Source organism: Cannabis sativa, chromosome 9 (genome assembly GCF_029168945.1).
Source record: "Cannabis sativa cultivar Pink pepper isolate KNU-18-1 chromosome 9, ASM2916894v1, whole genome shotgun sequence".
In the NCBI taxonomy this organism is placed as follows: Eukaryota; Viridiplantae; Streptophyta; class Magnoliopsida; order Rosales; family Cannabaceae; genus Cannabis; species Cannabis sativa.
The window spans coordinates 28,039,630-28,052,663 of NC_083609.1; the positions used below are offsets into that span (position 1 = coordinate 28,039,630).

The following is a 13,034-nucleotide window of genomic DNA, read 5'->3' on the forward strand; positions in this document are numbered from 1 at the left end:
TATGTCATGCTTCAAAATTCTATAAGAGCTGTGTGTGAGGAAATTGAGAGGTTAATTGCAAAATATTTGTGAGTCTTTTCAATGTAAGACGCATGATTTAGTACATATCAAATTTGAGGGGCATGATTTGGTAGATATCAAAGTTTAGGAAGCATGATTTAGTACATAAACAATCACTAAAATAGTAAAATTAAATGAAATTAGGCAAAAGTCCTTAAATTTAACAATCTCAATAGTTCGGGAAAATTTTTAACGGCAAAAAATATTTAAGGGACACGATTTGGTACATGTCAAAGTTCAGGAAGAAAGATTACTAATTAGCCTAAAAATAAAGAGAGGAAAGAATATGGTTTCAAGGATGAAAGAAATATACAAAAATATATATATATATATATATATATATATATATATATGAAAGTGTAAGAATGAAAAGAAAATAAGTTCATTCCATCTTGTTATTTTTTTTTTCGTGGATATAGAAAAAAAGAAAATTTCTTTACATCAAATTTTGATATGAAAAATAAAATTATCATTTTGATTAAATTTTTTGAGGATAATTTAGTAATTTAATATAAAAATAGAGTTTTATTTAGAGGGCTTATATTTACATGCCAATAAATTATAAGTACACTTTATTTTATTGGTAAATTTGACTAATGTATTTATTGGACCAAAATTGTTTTCCTAAACCTAAACTATTCCATATTGGTCGAATATATATTATTTTTTCCTAAAACTCCATTGTACTCCTTCCATTTGAACAACCCTCTCTCTCTCTTTCTCCCTTCTCTCTCGCTCTCTGTAAACACGAACATGAAGAAGCACACAATCAGACCACCCACACAACTCACGGACCACCTCGACCTTGCAACCACACTACCACACGACCCACGGACCACTGCGACCATACCACCCAACACCGACAATGTCTTCGTCAAAGGTAATTCCTAATTTTTTTTCATGAGTTTTTAACTGTAATTATTTTATTTTTTCATGATATAGGGTTAAAGCAATCAGATTTAGGGTTAAGTTTGTATTTTTAGTGGAGAATATGTAATTTTTGAGGTTTTTAGGCTCAAATCTATATTTTGGAGTGGAATCTATGATTTTCGCCTCGCCTGATGCAGATCCGATGTAGGCTCGATATGGGACCCGATGGTAGTTTAATGATGAAGGAGTTGAACGTTGAAAAAGATAGCCCGATAGGTCCAATATAGGGCCCTATGTTCCTCATAATTTTAAGGGGGAAGTTGAAAAATGCCCCTTTTATTAATCAATTAATCAAATTTACCTCTAATTTTATATTTATTTGAAACATACATCTTTTTATATGTATTGTACCCAAAATACCCTGATATAAGAGAGTCACATGGAGAATATCTTGAAGTGACATGGGCAAAATTATTACAATATTTAAAAAAAGAGGTAAAAATAAAAGAGGACAATATAAAAAGGGTATGGAGTGTAATTTCCTCTAATTTTAAGTTTTATTGTGACACGATGGGTAGTTTTATTTTGATATTTTTAAATTTATATTTTTAAAGGGGTTTTTTTTAAAAAAACTCCAAATCGATTTTTTTTTTTTTTTTTTTTTTTTTTGCATTTTTATAGAATTCCACGTAAAAATCCCTATAGCAACTAATAGAGAAACCTAAATCACATGTATAGTAAAAACTACCGGAAAAACTCAAACCTTAAATTTAAAATAAAAAAATAAAAAAAATAGTATATAAAGTGATTTTCTTATCTTTAATATTATAAATATATAACTTTAATTTATAATTATAATCTTAAGATATACACATATAGAATAAAAATAACAAATATTTAAATATTAAGACAAAATAAACAAAATAAAATAATATATGAAATTTTATTTTAAAAATAAAAAAATATATATAAATGATTTTAAAATGAATATGAAAAAAATTTAAAATAATTATTAAAACTTACCCAAAATAATATGAATTTTTTCTTAAAACAAATATTAAGAGTGATATTTAAAATAAATTTAAGTTTATTTTCTGTTAATAAGTTTTAGGGGTGCAATTAAAACAGTCTTCTTGATGATAATCTCTTTCTCTCCACTTTTCTCTCTTAATTTTTATTTTCTTTCACTTTTTCAGTCTACCAAACACAGCATTTAACGGAGTATTAAAGTTATTGGCCCACTGGGCCTCATACTCGGCCCATTCCTCTAGGGCAGCTGCCTTATTTTCCCTATATATACTTAAGTTGTTTTCATCATTTTATTCTTTTTGGCATATAGCCGTGTAAAGCAATATCAGTATTAATAAAGAGTTTCTTTATTATGTTATGGTATCAGATGTAAACAAAAAACCCTAGCCTCCATTTTCTTCACCTCCCTTCCTTCCTTCTTCTTCTTCATGGCTCTAAGGACTAGAAACTCCATGGCCGCCGCCTCCGTCTCCGGCCACGAACTTTCCACCGCCGAAACCATCATCGCCGACGTCGAAGCTGCGCCGCCCCTACTTCCGACTGCTCCTCCTTCGTCGGACACGATCGCAGCCCCTTCTCCTCGGTCCGATCCTCCCACTTCTGGTGCTTTTGGCTCCGACAACGGTGCCGATCTCCCCATTAGTGGAACGATCGGACCATCCTCCTCTGTCCGATCATCTCCACCACGACGCCGCCGCCATCTTTCTCGGCATCTCTACCATATAATCCGCTTCCGCCTTTTTCCGCCACCACCACAACCCCGACGGTTCAACCGACGTCCGCCACCTTTTCCGGCACCACCGCGGTCCCTGCCCCCATCTTTGGCCAACCGACCTTCGGCCAGCAGAACCAAAACACCACATTCGGACCGAGCCATGTTCTTCTTGGTGGTAATATTCCTAATCTTGGACATCAAAGCCATGTATCTTTTAATGATAACTCTTTGTTTAATGCTAATCACGGCCTATCTCGTGCCGTTTTTTATCGACCTTCTCATGATGAGCGTACTCCGCTTTATCTAGGAACTGGAGATCACCCAAACAATCTCATTGCTTCATTTCTCTTGACTGGTCAAGAAAATTTCCAGTCATGGAAGCGTGCAGCCTCTATCAATATTGCTGCCAAAAACAAAACCCCCTTCATTGAAGGCACCATACCCCGTCCTCCTCCAAATGATCATTCTCGATCTGCATGGGACATTTGCAACAATATGGTTATGTCATGGATTCTTCAGTCTGTATCTCGTGAGATCGCTGCTAGTATCATGTTCAAAACCACCGCTAGTGAGATGTGGTCCAACCTCCATGACCGCTTTAACCAAAGCAATGGTCCCCGCATCTTACAGCTTAAAACCGCCGTTGGCAATGTCAAACAGGGTGATAATTCTGTCACCACATATTTTACTCAGTTGCAAGCTCTTTGGGACGAGCTCAACGAATACCAACCTAATATTCCCTGCACTTGTGGTTGTACTTGCGGCGCGATGCAAAAGGTTCAAGACTATTATACAAGAGACCAGATTATTCAATTCTTGATTGGTCTCAATGAGTCTTACTGGGGTATTCGGGCTCAGATTTTACTTTACGAGCCACTGCCTTCTCTATCCAAGGTGTTCTCCATGGTCGTTCAACAAGAACGACAACGCTGCCTTGGCAATACTGGCGTTGTTGCTGCTACTTCGGCCAAACCTAACCCCAACCAACCATCTCGAAACAAGAAACCCCGACCAACTTGCTCCAACTGTCTCAAACCGGGTCACCTTGTTGACAAATGTTATTTCCTCCACGGTTTTCCTCCCGGATATGGAGACAAGAAAAAGACCACCACCACTGCTCGGGCCAATCAAGCCACGGTGACTCCCACTCCAGACCCCTTCGCGGCTGGCACTTCACAAATCCAGCTCAGTCAACAGCTGATCTCTCTTCTCAATCAACAAATCCAAGGCGCCCCTTCCACCAGTGAAAACCTTCCTGTGGTCTCTAACGTCTTCGGTAATAACAACTCTTTTCCCCCTTTTTTATGGATTGTAGATAGTGGTGCTACTCATCATATTTGTCACTCTCTTCATTGTTTTACATCTTTAAACAAAAATAATGTTGCTAACTTGGTCACTTTACGTAATGGTCATCAGATTCATATCAACAAAACGGGAACTGTTAAAATTTCCGACCAAATTGTCTTAACGAATGTCTTGTATATTCCTGAATTTAAATTCAATTTATTTTCGGTTAATGCTTATCTTGAACATTGTCCTAACAAAGTTACTTTCACTTTTGATCAATGTTTGGTTCAGGATCCCTCCCTGACTTTTACGATTGGGACAGCTAAGAAAGTTGGACAATTTTTTTTCTTTGAACAGGATCATCGTCTTCTTACTACGGATATTTCTGTTTTTGCAAACACTACATGTAATTTGAAGGATCCCTGGCATTTCCGCCTTGGACATCCTTCTATGAATATTTCTACTATCTTAAACAATAGTTTGCAATTTTGTGAAAAACCTATTAATTTTATGTGCTCTATATGTCATTTTGCCAAACAAAGGCGACTTCCTTTTCCATCTAGTAATAATTTTGCTAATTCTGCTTTTGATTTAATACATCTTGATGTATGGGGTCCTTTTCATGTTAGTAGTATTGAAGGTTACCGCTATTTCTTAACTATTGTTGATGATTTTTCTCGCTATACTTGGGTTTACATGCTCACTTGAAAATCTGATGTTTCTTTCATTATTCCCCAATTTTTTTCTCTCATCGCCACTCAATTTTCAGTCAACATTAAAGCTGTTCGTTGTGACAATGCTAAAGAACTAAATCTATCAGCCTTCTATGCCACCAAGGGAATCTCAATCAACAATTCTTGTGTTGGCCGTCCTCAACAAAATTCTGTGGTTGAGCGAAAACATCAACACATATTAAATGTTGGTAGAGCCTTATTATTTCAATCTCATTTATCTTTACCTTATTGGAGTCATGTCATTAATACTGCTGTTTATCTCATAAATCGTACTCCATCCAAATTACTTAACAAGAAAACTTCTTTTGAGATACTATATAACAAAGCTCCCAATTATACTCACCTCAAAGTTTTTGGTTGTCTTGCTTTTGCTTCGACATTAGAAACCAAACGGCACAAGTTCTCTCCGAGATCTCAACCTTACATTTTTATAGGTTACCCCCCTGGTATGAAAGCTTATAATCTTTTAAATATCGAAACTCAAGAGATCATTTAATCTAGAGATGTTTACTTTCATGAAGATATTTTTCCCCTTGCTAACACTACATCTCCCACATCTATAAATGAATTATTCTCACTCTCTTTAATTCCTTCTACAGGACATTCACATACTTCCTCTGAGGACCCTCCACATGTTCCCACATCTGATGGAACTTCATCCTCTAACAGCTTGCCTGTCACAAATATTACTCCTGATGAAGTTCCATCCACACCTAAGAACATGTCTACTACTCCTCCTATCACTTCAACAATGGGAAGACTTTTATCTAAACCAAAACGTCTTTCTGATTATATTTGCAATACTACTACTGCTTCTTCTACTGCTCACCCTATTAATAAACATTTGTCTTACAATAGGTTGACACAGCCCTTTCGAGCCGCAGTTCTCGCTGCTCATACAATTGTAGAACCCACCAGCTACAAAATGGCAGCAAAGGATCCTATATGGCGAAAAGCTATGGACACTGAAACTGATGCTCTAGAAGCCAATGACACTTGGATAGTTGTGACTCTTCCTGATGGTCACTATGCCATTGGCTGTAAATGGGTATACAAAATAAAATACAATGCTGATGGCTCTGTTGATCGATGTAAGGCTCGATTAGTTGCCAAAGGCTTCAACCAAAAACAAGGTATTGGTTATCTTCACACCTTTGCTCCTGTTGCAAAGTTTAATACCTTAAAACTTATGCTTGCCATTGCGGCCATTAACAATTGGTCTCTGTACCAACTTGATATAAACAATGCCTTTCTTCATGGCGATTTAAATGAAACTGTCTATATGACACTACCAAAAGGGTATAAACCCAAGGGACAAATTCCCCCAAATGCTGTTTGTAAGTTAACCAAAAGTCTCTATGGCTTGAAACAAGCCTCTAGACAATGGTACTCGAAACTCAGCAATTACCTTCTATCCACTGGCTTCACCCAGTCCCTTTCAGATCACACACTGTTCATCAAAAATGATAAAGGTCTTTTTCTTGCCCTTCTAATATATGTTGATGACATTGTAATTACCTCTAACAATGATGATGTTGTTTCAGATTTTAAACAGCAACTTAACTCTGTGTTTCAACTTAAAGACCTGGGTCCTTTGCGTTTTTTCTTGGGATTGGAGATAGGTCGTTCTTCCTCCGGAATACCTGTCTCCCAACGCCCTTTTACACTTCAACTTTTAACTGCCACAGGTTTTCTAGGAGCATCTTCTGCCTCTACCCCAATGGAATCCAACATTCGGCTCTCATCCGATGTTGGAAAACCATTAGACAATCCCAAAACCTATCGCAGCCTCATTGGTAAACTTCTTTACTTAACTATTACACGGCCTAATATCTCATTCGCCGTAAACAAGTTAGGTCAATTTCTATCCAATCCAAGGGTTTCCCACCTCACTGCTGCTCACAGAATATTACAATATCTCAAGGGTACCTCTGGTCAAGGACTATTCTTTTACTCAGCATCTTCTACTAATCTATCTGCTCATGCTGAAACTGATATGTCTAGCAAAGACTTTCATCTCAAATTTTTTTCAGATGCTGATTGGGCCTCTTGCAGTGACACTAGAAGGTCTGTTTCTCGCTACTGTGTTTTTCTTGGCAGATCTCTCATCTCTTGGAAGTCTAAAAAGCAGTCAACAGTTTCTCGCTCTTCTGCTGAAGCTGAATACCGGGCTATGGCTCATGCCACATGTGAGATCACTTGGTTTTTGGCGCTTCTTCGCGATTTTGGCATTCTTCACAAAGATCCCGCCATCCTATATTGCGACAACACCGCCGCCATTCATATCTCCGAGAATCCCGTCTTTCATGAACGCACCAAGCACATAGAGATTGACTGCCACGTCGTCCGAGAAAAGATCCAAGAAGGCACACTAAAGCTCATTCATGTTACCACAAAAAACAACATTGCTGATATACTTACCAAACCTCTTCTACCAAGCTATTTCCAATCAATTGTAACCAAAATGAACTTAAAAAATATATATAGTTCATCTTGAGGGGAGGGTATTAAAGTTATTGGCCCACTGGGCCTCATACTTGGCCCATTCCTCTAGGGCAGCTGCCTTAGAGCATGTTTGGTATTGTTTTCTGTTTTTTGTTTTAAAAAATTGTTTTTAGAAATGAGAACAAAAAATAGTTTTTGAAGTTTTTAAAACACAAGTCACGTTTGGTTAGTGATTTTTAAAAACAATATGGACCAAAAGTGAATTGGTTTTTAAAACAGAAAATAACATTTTGTTGTTTTCAAAATTCTTGTTTTTTGTAACTTTGTTTTCGGAAAACTGTTTTTAAAAAGCAAAGTCAAACAAGCCAAATTGTTTTTAAAAATAATTTTTTATTTTTAAAAACAAAAAACAGTTTTTTAGTTATGATTTCAAACATGCACTTATTTTCCCTATATATACTTAAGTTGTTTTCATCATTTTATTCTTTTTGGCATATAGCCGTGTAAAGCAATATTTTTAATAATAAAGAGTTTCTTTATTCTGTTAGGGAGAAGCTGATGACGCCTTCTGCCTCTGCGCTTTGACCTTTCTTTGCATATTTATTTATATTGCTTCACTTTTCTGTTTCTGACAAAAAAAAAAAAAAAATAGAAAAAACTTTTCAATTCAACCATGGCTTCTTCTGATAGCCATTTTGACAAGGTTCAGACAAAGTTTCCTTACCATATTTTCAATAGTATTCTTGAACAAACTCCTGGGAACACCAAGTTAGTAAGTAAGCTTATCATATGTATATATAGCCCTGATTTTTTTTTTATTTTGTTGTAATTTTTTTTACCCGAAGTTTGTCTAATTTGTCTACTTTGGTTTGGAAATATTGTCAATGTGCTAAAATTAGAGGATGACATGTTAAAGTTAGTCTCTTTGTGATATGTTGAATTTTCAATTCCTATATATAATACTTAATCATAGTTCTGCAACATGAAAAAGGTGCCTTCATCAAATCAAATGCTTCTTTGATTGGAATGAAGAGGAGGATATATGTATACATGTATTTATATAGGTTGCAGTCATGTGTAGTTATATTTTCTGGTAGTTGAACTTTAGTAGTAATTCATCTTCCATTATCCATTTTTTATGGTCATCTCTTTTGCAGCAAATTCCAAAGGCATTTTGGGTGAAATATTGTGAGTCCTTATCGAGTCAAGTAAAGCTTCCATGTGGATCAAGAGAGGAGGTAGGGTTGACCAAAAGTAGTGATGGAAAGGTATGAATAGAAAAGGGTTGGAATAAATTTGCACAACACTATTCTTTAAGCTGTGGAAATCTGTTGGTTTTTGAATATTAACGGAACTCTAATTCAGTGTTATGGTATTTAGTTATCTTCTAACTCCTAATCATTTTCAGGAGCATAATGTTGATATTGATGATTCTAATGAAGATCCAGACTTTTCATGGTTTTCTAAAACCAGAGACAAGTCTCCATTACCTTGTTCTCGGCCCCACAAGAAAAGGAAAACTAGTCCTTATGGTAAATCTGAAGGTATTCATGATCATCCTAAAACTGATTAAGCCATATAGTTTTAGCTGTTCTAAGGAGCAAAATAATGCATGACAGTTAAAGATAGATAAAATTCTCATGTAATTATTAAATTTTGTTGTATGTTTTGACTAATCTGTTGAATAAGTTTTCAGTGAAGTTTGATTTGTCAGATAACATAAGTGGAGAATCTTCCCTACCAAGATGGAAGGAACCTCAAAATATTATGAGGAAGCAAATGTTTAACTGGAAAAGAAAAGGCTGAAGCTCTTACGAGAGCTAAAGGTTTTAAGTCTGATGATCCATTTTTCATTGTTCTCATGCAACCATCGTTTGTTGGAGCTTCGTATAATATGGTAATTACTTAATTTCTTATTACAAGTTCATCTTTTGAAAAGGTTTCGCATATTGACTTTGTTCTTTTGTGAAGGCTATACCATTCCTCTTTGCAAAAAATCACCTCCGTCTCAGTAAGCATGAAGATGTGATCCTTAAGGTTCAGGATGAGCGGATTTGGCCTGCTAGGTACTATTATAGAAAGTATAAAGGATGTTCGCAAACCAGATTTGAGTGGGGTTGGAAGGCCTTTGCTATAGACAATGATTTGAAAGTAGGTGATGTTTGTGTCTTTGTTAAGAGAAAGAACATTGGGATACTGTTATTTGAAGTTGTTACTTTGTATAAGAATGAAGTACCAAATTCTTCTGTATTACCAGGTAATTAAACAACAATTCGATCATTCTATAATAATTGTTACTGTGCTGCTGCTGATGCATATAACAATCTAGGTGAGAATTATAATAATATTGTTGGCATACACAAGTGTTGTTTTCAGCTGCAAATAACAGAACCTCTTGCGTGAAAGTTGAACCTTCATTTACTAGCAATAATTATGATAAAGCAAGTATGATTTCACATGACATAATTGCAAAGAAAGAAGTAATTGAACCTTCAGATAAAGTATGTGGAGAATCTCCTGTACCTGAAAAGTTTATAAGAAATCAGAAGTTAAGTAGAAAGGATAAGGCTGAAGCTTTCCAGAGAGTGAAAGATTTTAAATCCGAAGACCCCTTTTTCATCGTTCCCATGCAACCATCATCTGTTGGATCCAAATCCAGATATAATTTGGTAACTAATAAGCTTCTCAATTACAACTTTATCTTTTCAAATATGTTTCTCGTATTGATTTTACTATTGTATTCATCTTATGCCAAGGTTATACCATCTTTCTTTGTGAAAAAGCACCTCTTCAGCATCAGTAGTGGTCCTCAAGATGTGATTCTTATGGTTCAGGATGGAAGGACTTGGTCTGCTAAGTACTATGTCCATGTCAGACCACATGGAATATCTTCGACATTCAGGATCGAGAGTGGTTGGAAAGCATTTGTTCAAGACAATGACTTGAAAGTAGGTGATGTTTGTGCCTTTGTTTTTAGAAAAAGCATTGGAAGAATATTATTCGAAGTGGTTATTTTTCATAACAATGGAGTAGCAAACTCCCCTATGGCTATGTTACCAATACCAGGTAAACAAAAACTTTGTTCTGTAGTAATGTACTGTCTTGATCATTCCCTATTTCACCCTAAACATCACATATAACAATCTAGGTGAGAATTATAATAATGTTCCTAGACAATATAATTGAATGCAAATATGGCCACAGAGTTAACTTATACTATTGCTGTTTTCAGCTACACCATCCAAGCCAAAGATAACCCCTTGTGTGAAAGTTGAACCTTCATTTACTAGTGATTATGATTAAGCCAGCATGATTTCAGAGGACCTAATTGTAAAGAAAGAAATAGTTGAAACTTCAGTTAACAAGTCAGATAAAGTATGTGGAGAATCTCCTGTACCTAGAAAATTTATAAGAAATCAGGAGTTTAGTAGAAAGGAAAAGGCTGAAGCTTTCCAGAGAGCAAAAGATTTTAAATCTGAAGACCCCTTTTTCATTGTTGCCATGCAACCATCATTTGTTGGATCCAAATCCAAGTACTGTATGGTAATTGATACGCTTCTTACTTACATGTTTATTTTTTCAAACATGTTTCTCATATTGATTTTACTCTTGTGTTCATCTTATGTGTAGGGTGTACCATCTTTCTTTGCAAAAACGTACCTGATCAGTAGTAGTCCTCAAGATGTGATCCTTAAGGTTCAGGATGGGGGGACTTGGTGTGTAAAGTACCATGTCAGACCGCTAGGAGTATCTTCAAAAGCCACAATCGAGAGTGGTTGGAAGGCATTTGTTCAAGACAATAACTTGAAAGTAGGTGATGTTTGTGTCTTTGTTTTGAGAAAGAGCAGTGGAGTAATATTATTCGAAGTGGTTATTTTTCATGACAATGGACTAGCGAATTCCCCTATACAACAAATACCAGGTAACAAGAACTCTGCTCGATAATAATGTACTGTCTTCATCATTAGAACAATCTAAGTGAAAATTATATTAATGCTCCTAGCCAATATTATTGAATGCACATATGGCTGCTGAGTTAACTTATACAATTGTTGTTACCAGCTGCAAATAAGACAAGTTAAACTGAATGTGTGAAAATTGAACCTTCATCTACTAGCAATAATTATGATAAAGCCATTATGATTCCACGTGACATAATTGCAAATAAAGAAGTAATTAAACCTTCAGGTAACAAGTCTATTATAATTCAAGAATAATGTCAAAAACATTCCTAAAAAAAGTCGGCTTATATAAATTTTGTTTATATGTAATGCACAAAAGTTTACAAAACCAGTATCTGAAGAAAATACTGGAAATCAAGGCACTAATAATAATAAGAGGCCTTCATCTTCTGGACTTGGCATAGCTTCTGAAGCAGCCATGAAGTTCTTCTCAGACAATCCTTACTTCCAAGTAAAATTGAAACCATATAATGTGGGTGGACATGCACAAGTGGTATGTAGAAAGTGTTGCTCATTCATATCATTCTGAATAAAGTGACATATACATTATTATCGTGACATGAATATTGATTCTTGTTTGTGCAGTATATTCCATTGACTTATGCAAATCCTTGGTTTGAGAAAAAGCCACAAACTGTCACTCTTTGGGTTGGTGAGGATTATTGGCATGTGACTGTAACTCTTAATAAGGCATCAAACATTGGTGGATTAGAGTATAGGTTTTCTGCTGGATGGCGTGCATTTGCACGAGACAACTCTCTTAACCCAAGTGATGTATGCATCTTTGACCTGATCAAGAAGAATAAACCTGAGATTAAAGTTACTATATTTAGACAAAGTGAAAGTAGTATGGCTCAAGAATAATTTGTTGTAATTATGTTGCCAAATTTTCTACTCATTTAATTAGGTAGCTATAATTGTCCCTTATTTAATATCAGGACTAAAATGGTTCTAAATTTGTGATTCTGTTAAGCCATTCCCATTTGATTTCTACGCTTAAATGTGAAAGTACACTTTCCCCAGCTGAAGTTTTCTTTCTTTCTTTTCTTTTTAGCTGACCTTTAATATTATGGCTAAATTGTTTTTTTTTTCTTTGAGATAATTATGGCTGAAAGGCTTGCTATTACATGTTATTGCTGTTTGTGAATTTGTGACTGTATTAGGCCATGCCTAATGATTTCTCAACTTCACTTTCTAAAGTATGGTAGCATACGAAGATATCTATTTTTCTTTTAAATAATACAAAACAAATACGAAAAAAAAAAACTGATGAACACAAAATTATTATATGTATACCTTGTAAAGTTTTGGTGTGCACATAAATATTTAGTAAAATACTACATAAAACTACAGGGGACAAGTTTTTTTTTTTTTTTCACTAATGGAACAAAAAGAAAATAATGAAAATTATACTTGAAATAATTAAAACACATATTATTATTATTATTTGGATTGTTATTAAGATTGTTATATCGTATAGGTTGATGAAAATTGAAAAGTTGGGAAATGAGAATGTGGAGGCTTGAACTCCCAACAAGAACCAACACAACACCAAATTAAACATACAAAGATCAGAAATGCAAACAGCACTAAACCAGCAACATAAAACCAGTAATTAAACCAGTAAATAACTTGCAAGAAAACACTAAATGAACACAAAGAACTTACGTGGTTGGGCTACATAATCAAGGTGATCATGAGCTTAATCCACGGGAGAAAGCAGCCTTAATCATGGCTGAGATGATGAATTTTATTACTCTGAACAGAGGTACAAAACAGGGATCAAAACCCTGAAGCAACAATGGAGACTTGCTCCTTACAGTTTCTCAATCGAGATACAAGACTCACAACTCTCAGTTTCTGTTTCTCTCTTTCTGTTTCTTCTCTCAACCCTCTGAATTTTGTCTTCAACTCATCATCTATCATAGGGCA

At 35.3% G+C, this 13,034-nt stretch overlaps 1 protein-coding gene across 8 annotated transcripts; it reads left to right on the forward strand.

Annotated features, from left to right (window-relative positions):
- Nucleotides 1-7,658: 7,658 nt before the first annotated feature.
- LOC115723561 (B3 domain-containing protein Os03g0620400) lies at nt 7,659-12,124 on the forward strand. Of its 8 annotated transcripts, none has more exons than XM_061103610.1 (7): nt 7,661-7,912; nt 8,298-8,408; nt 8,549-9,037; nt 9,112-9,397; nt 9,517-9,809; nt 9,897-10,206; nt 10,373-10,483. In XM_061103610.1, exons 3-7 carry the CDS (start codon nt 9,002-9,004, stop codon nt 10,441-10,443), a joined length of 996 nt encoding a protein of 331 aa, XP_060959593.1. In that variant the 5' UTR covers nt 7,661-7,912; nt 8,298-8,408; nt 8,549-9,001; the 3' UTR covers nt 10,444-10,483. The 8 variants fall into 8 exon arrangements, with proteins under 8 accessions (XP_060959590.1, XP_060959594.1, XP_060959591.1 ...); XM_061103605.1 differs by lacking the exon at nt 10,373-10,483 and having other exon boundaries at nt 8,549-8,684; nt 8,837-9,037; nt 9,897-10,366; XM_061103604.1 differs by lacking the exon at nt 10,373-10,483 and having other exon boundaries at nt 8,549-8,684; nt 8,842-9,037; nt 9,897-10,366.
- The last annotated feature ends 910 nt before the right edge of the window (nt 12,125-13,034 follow it).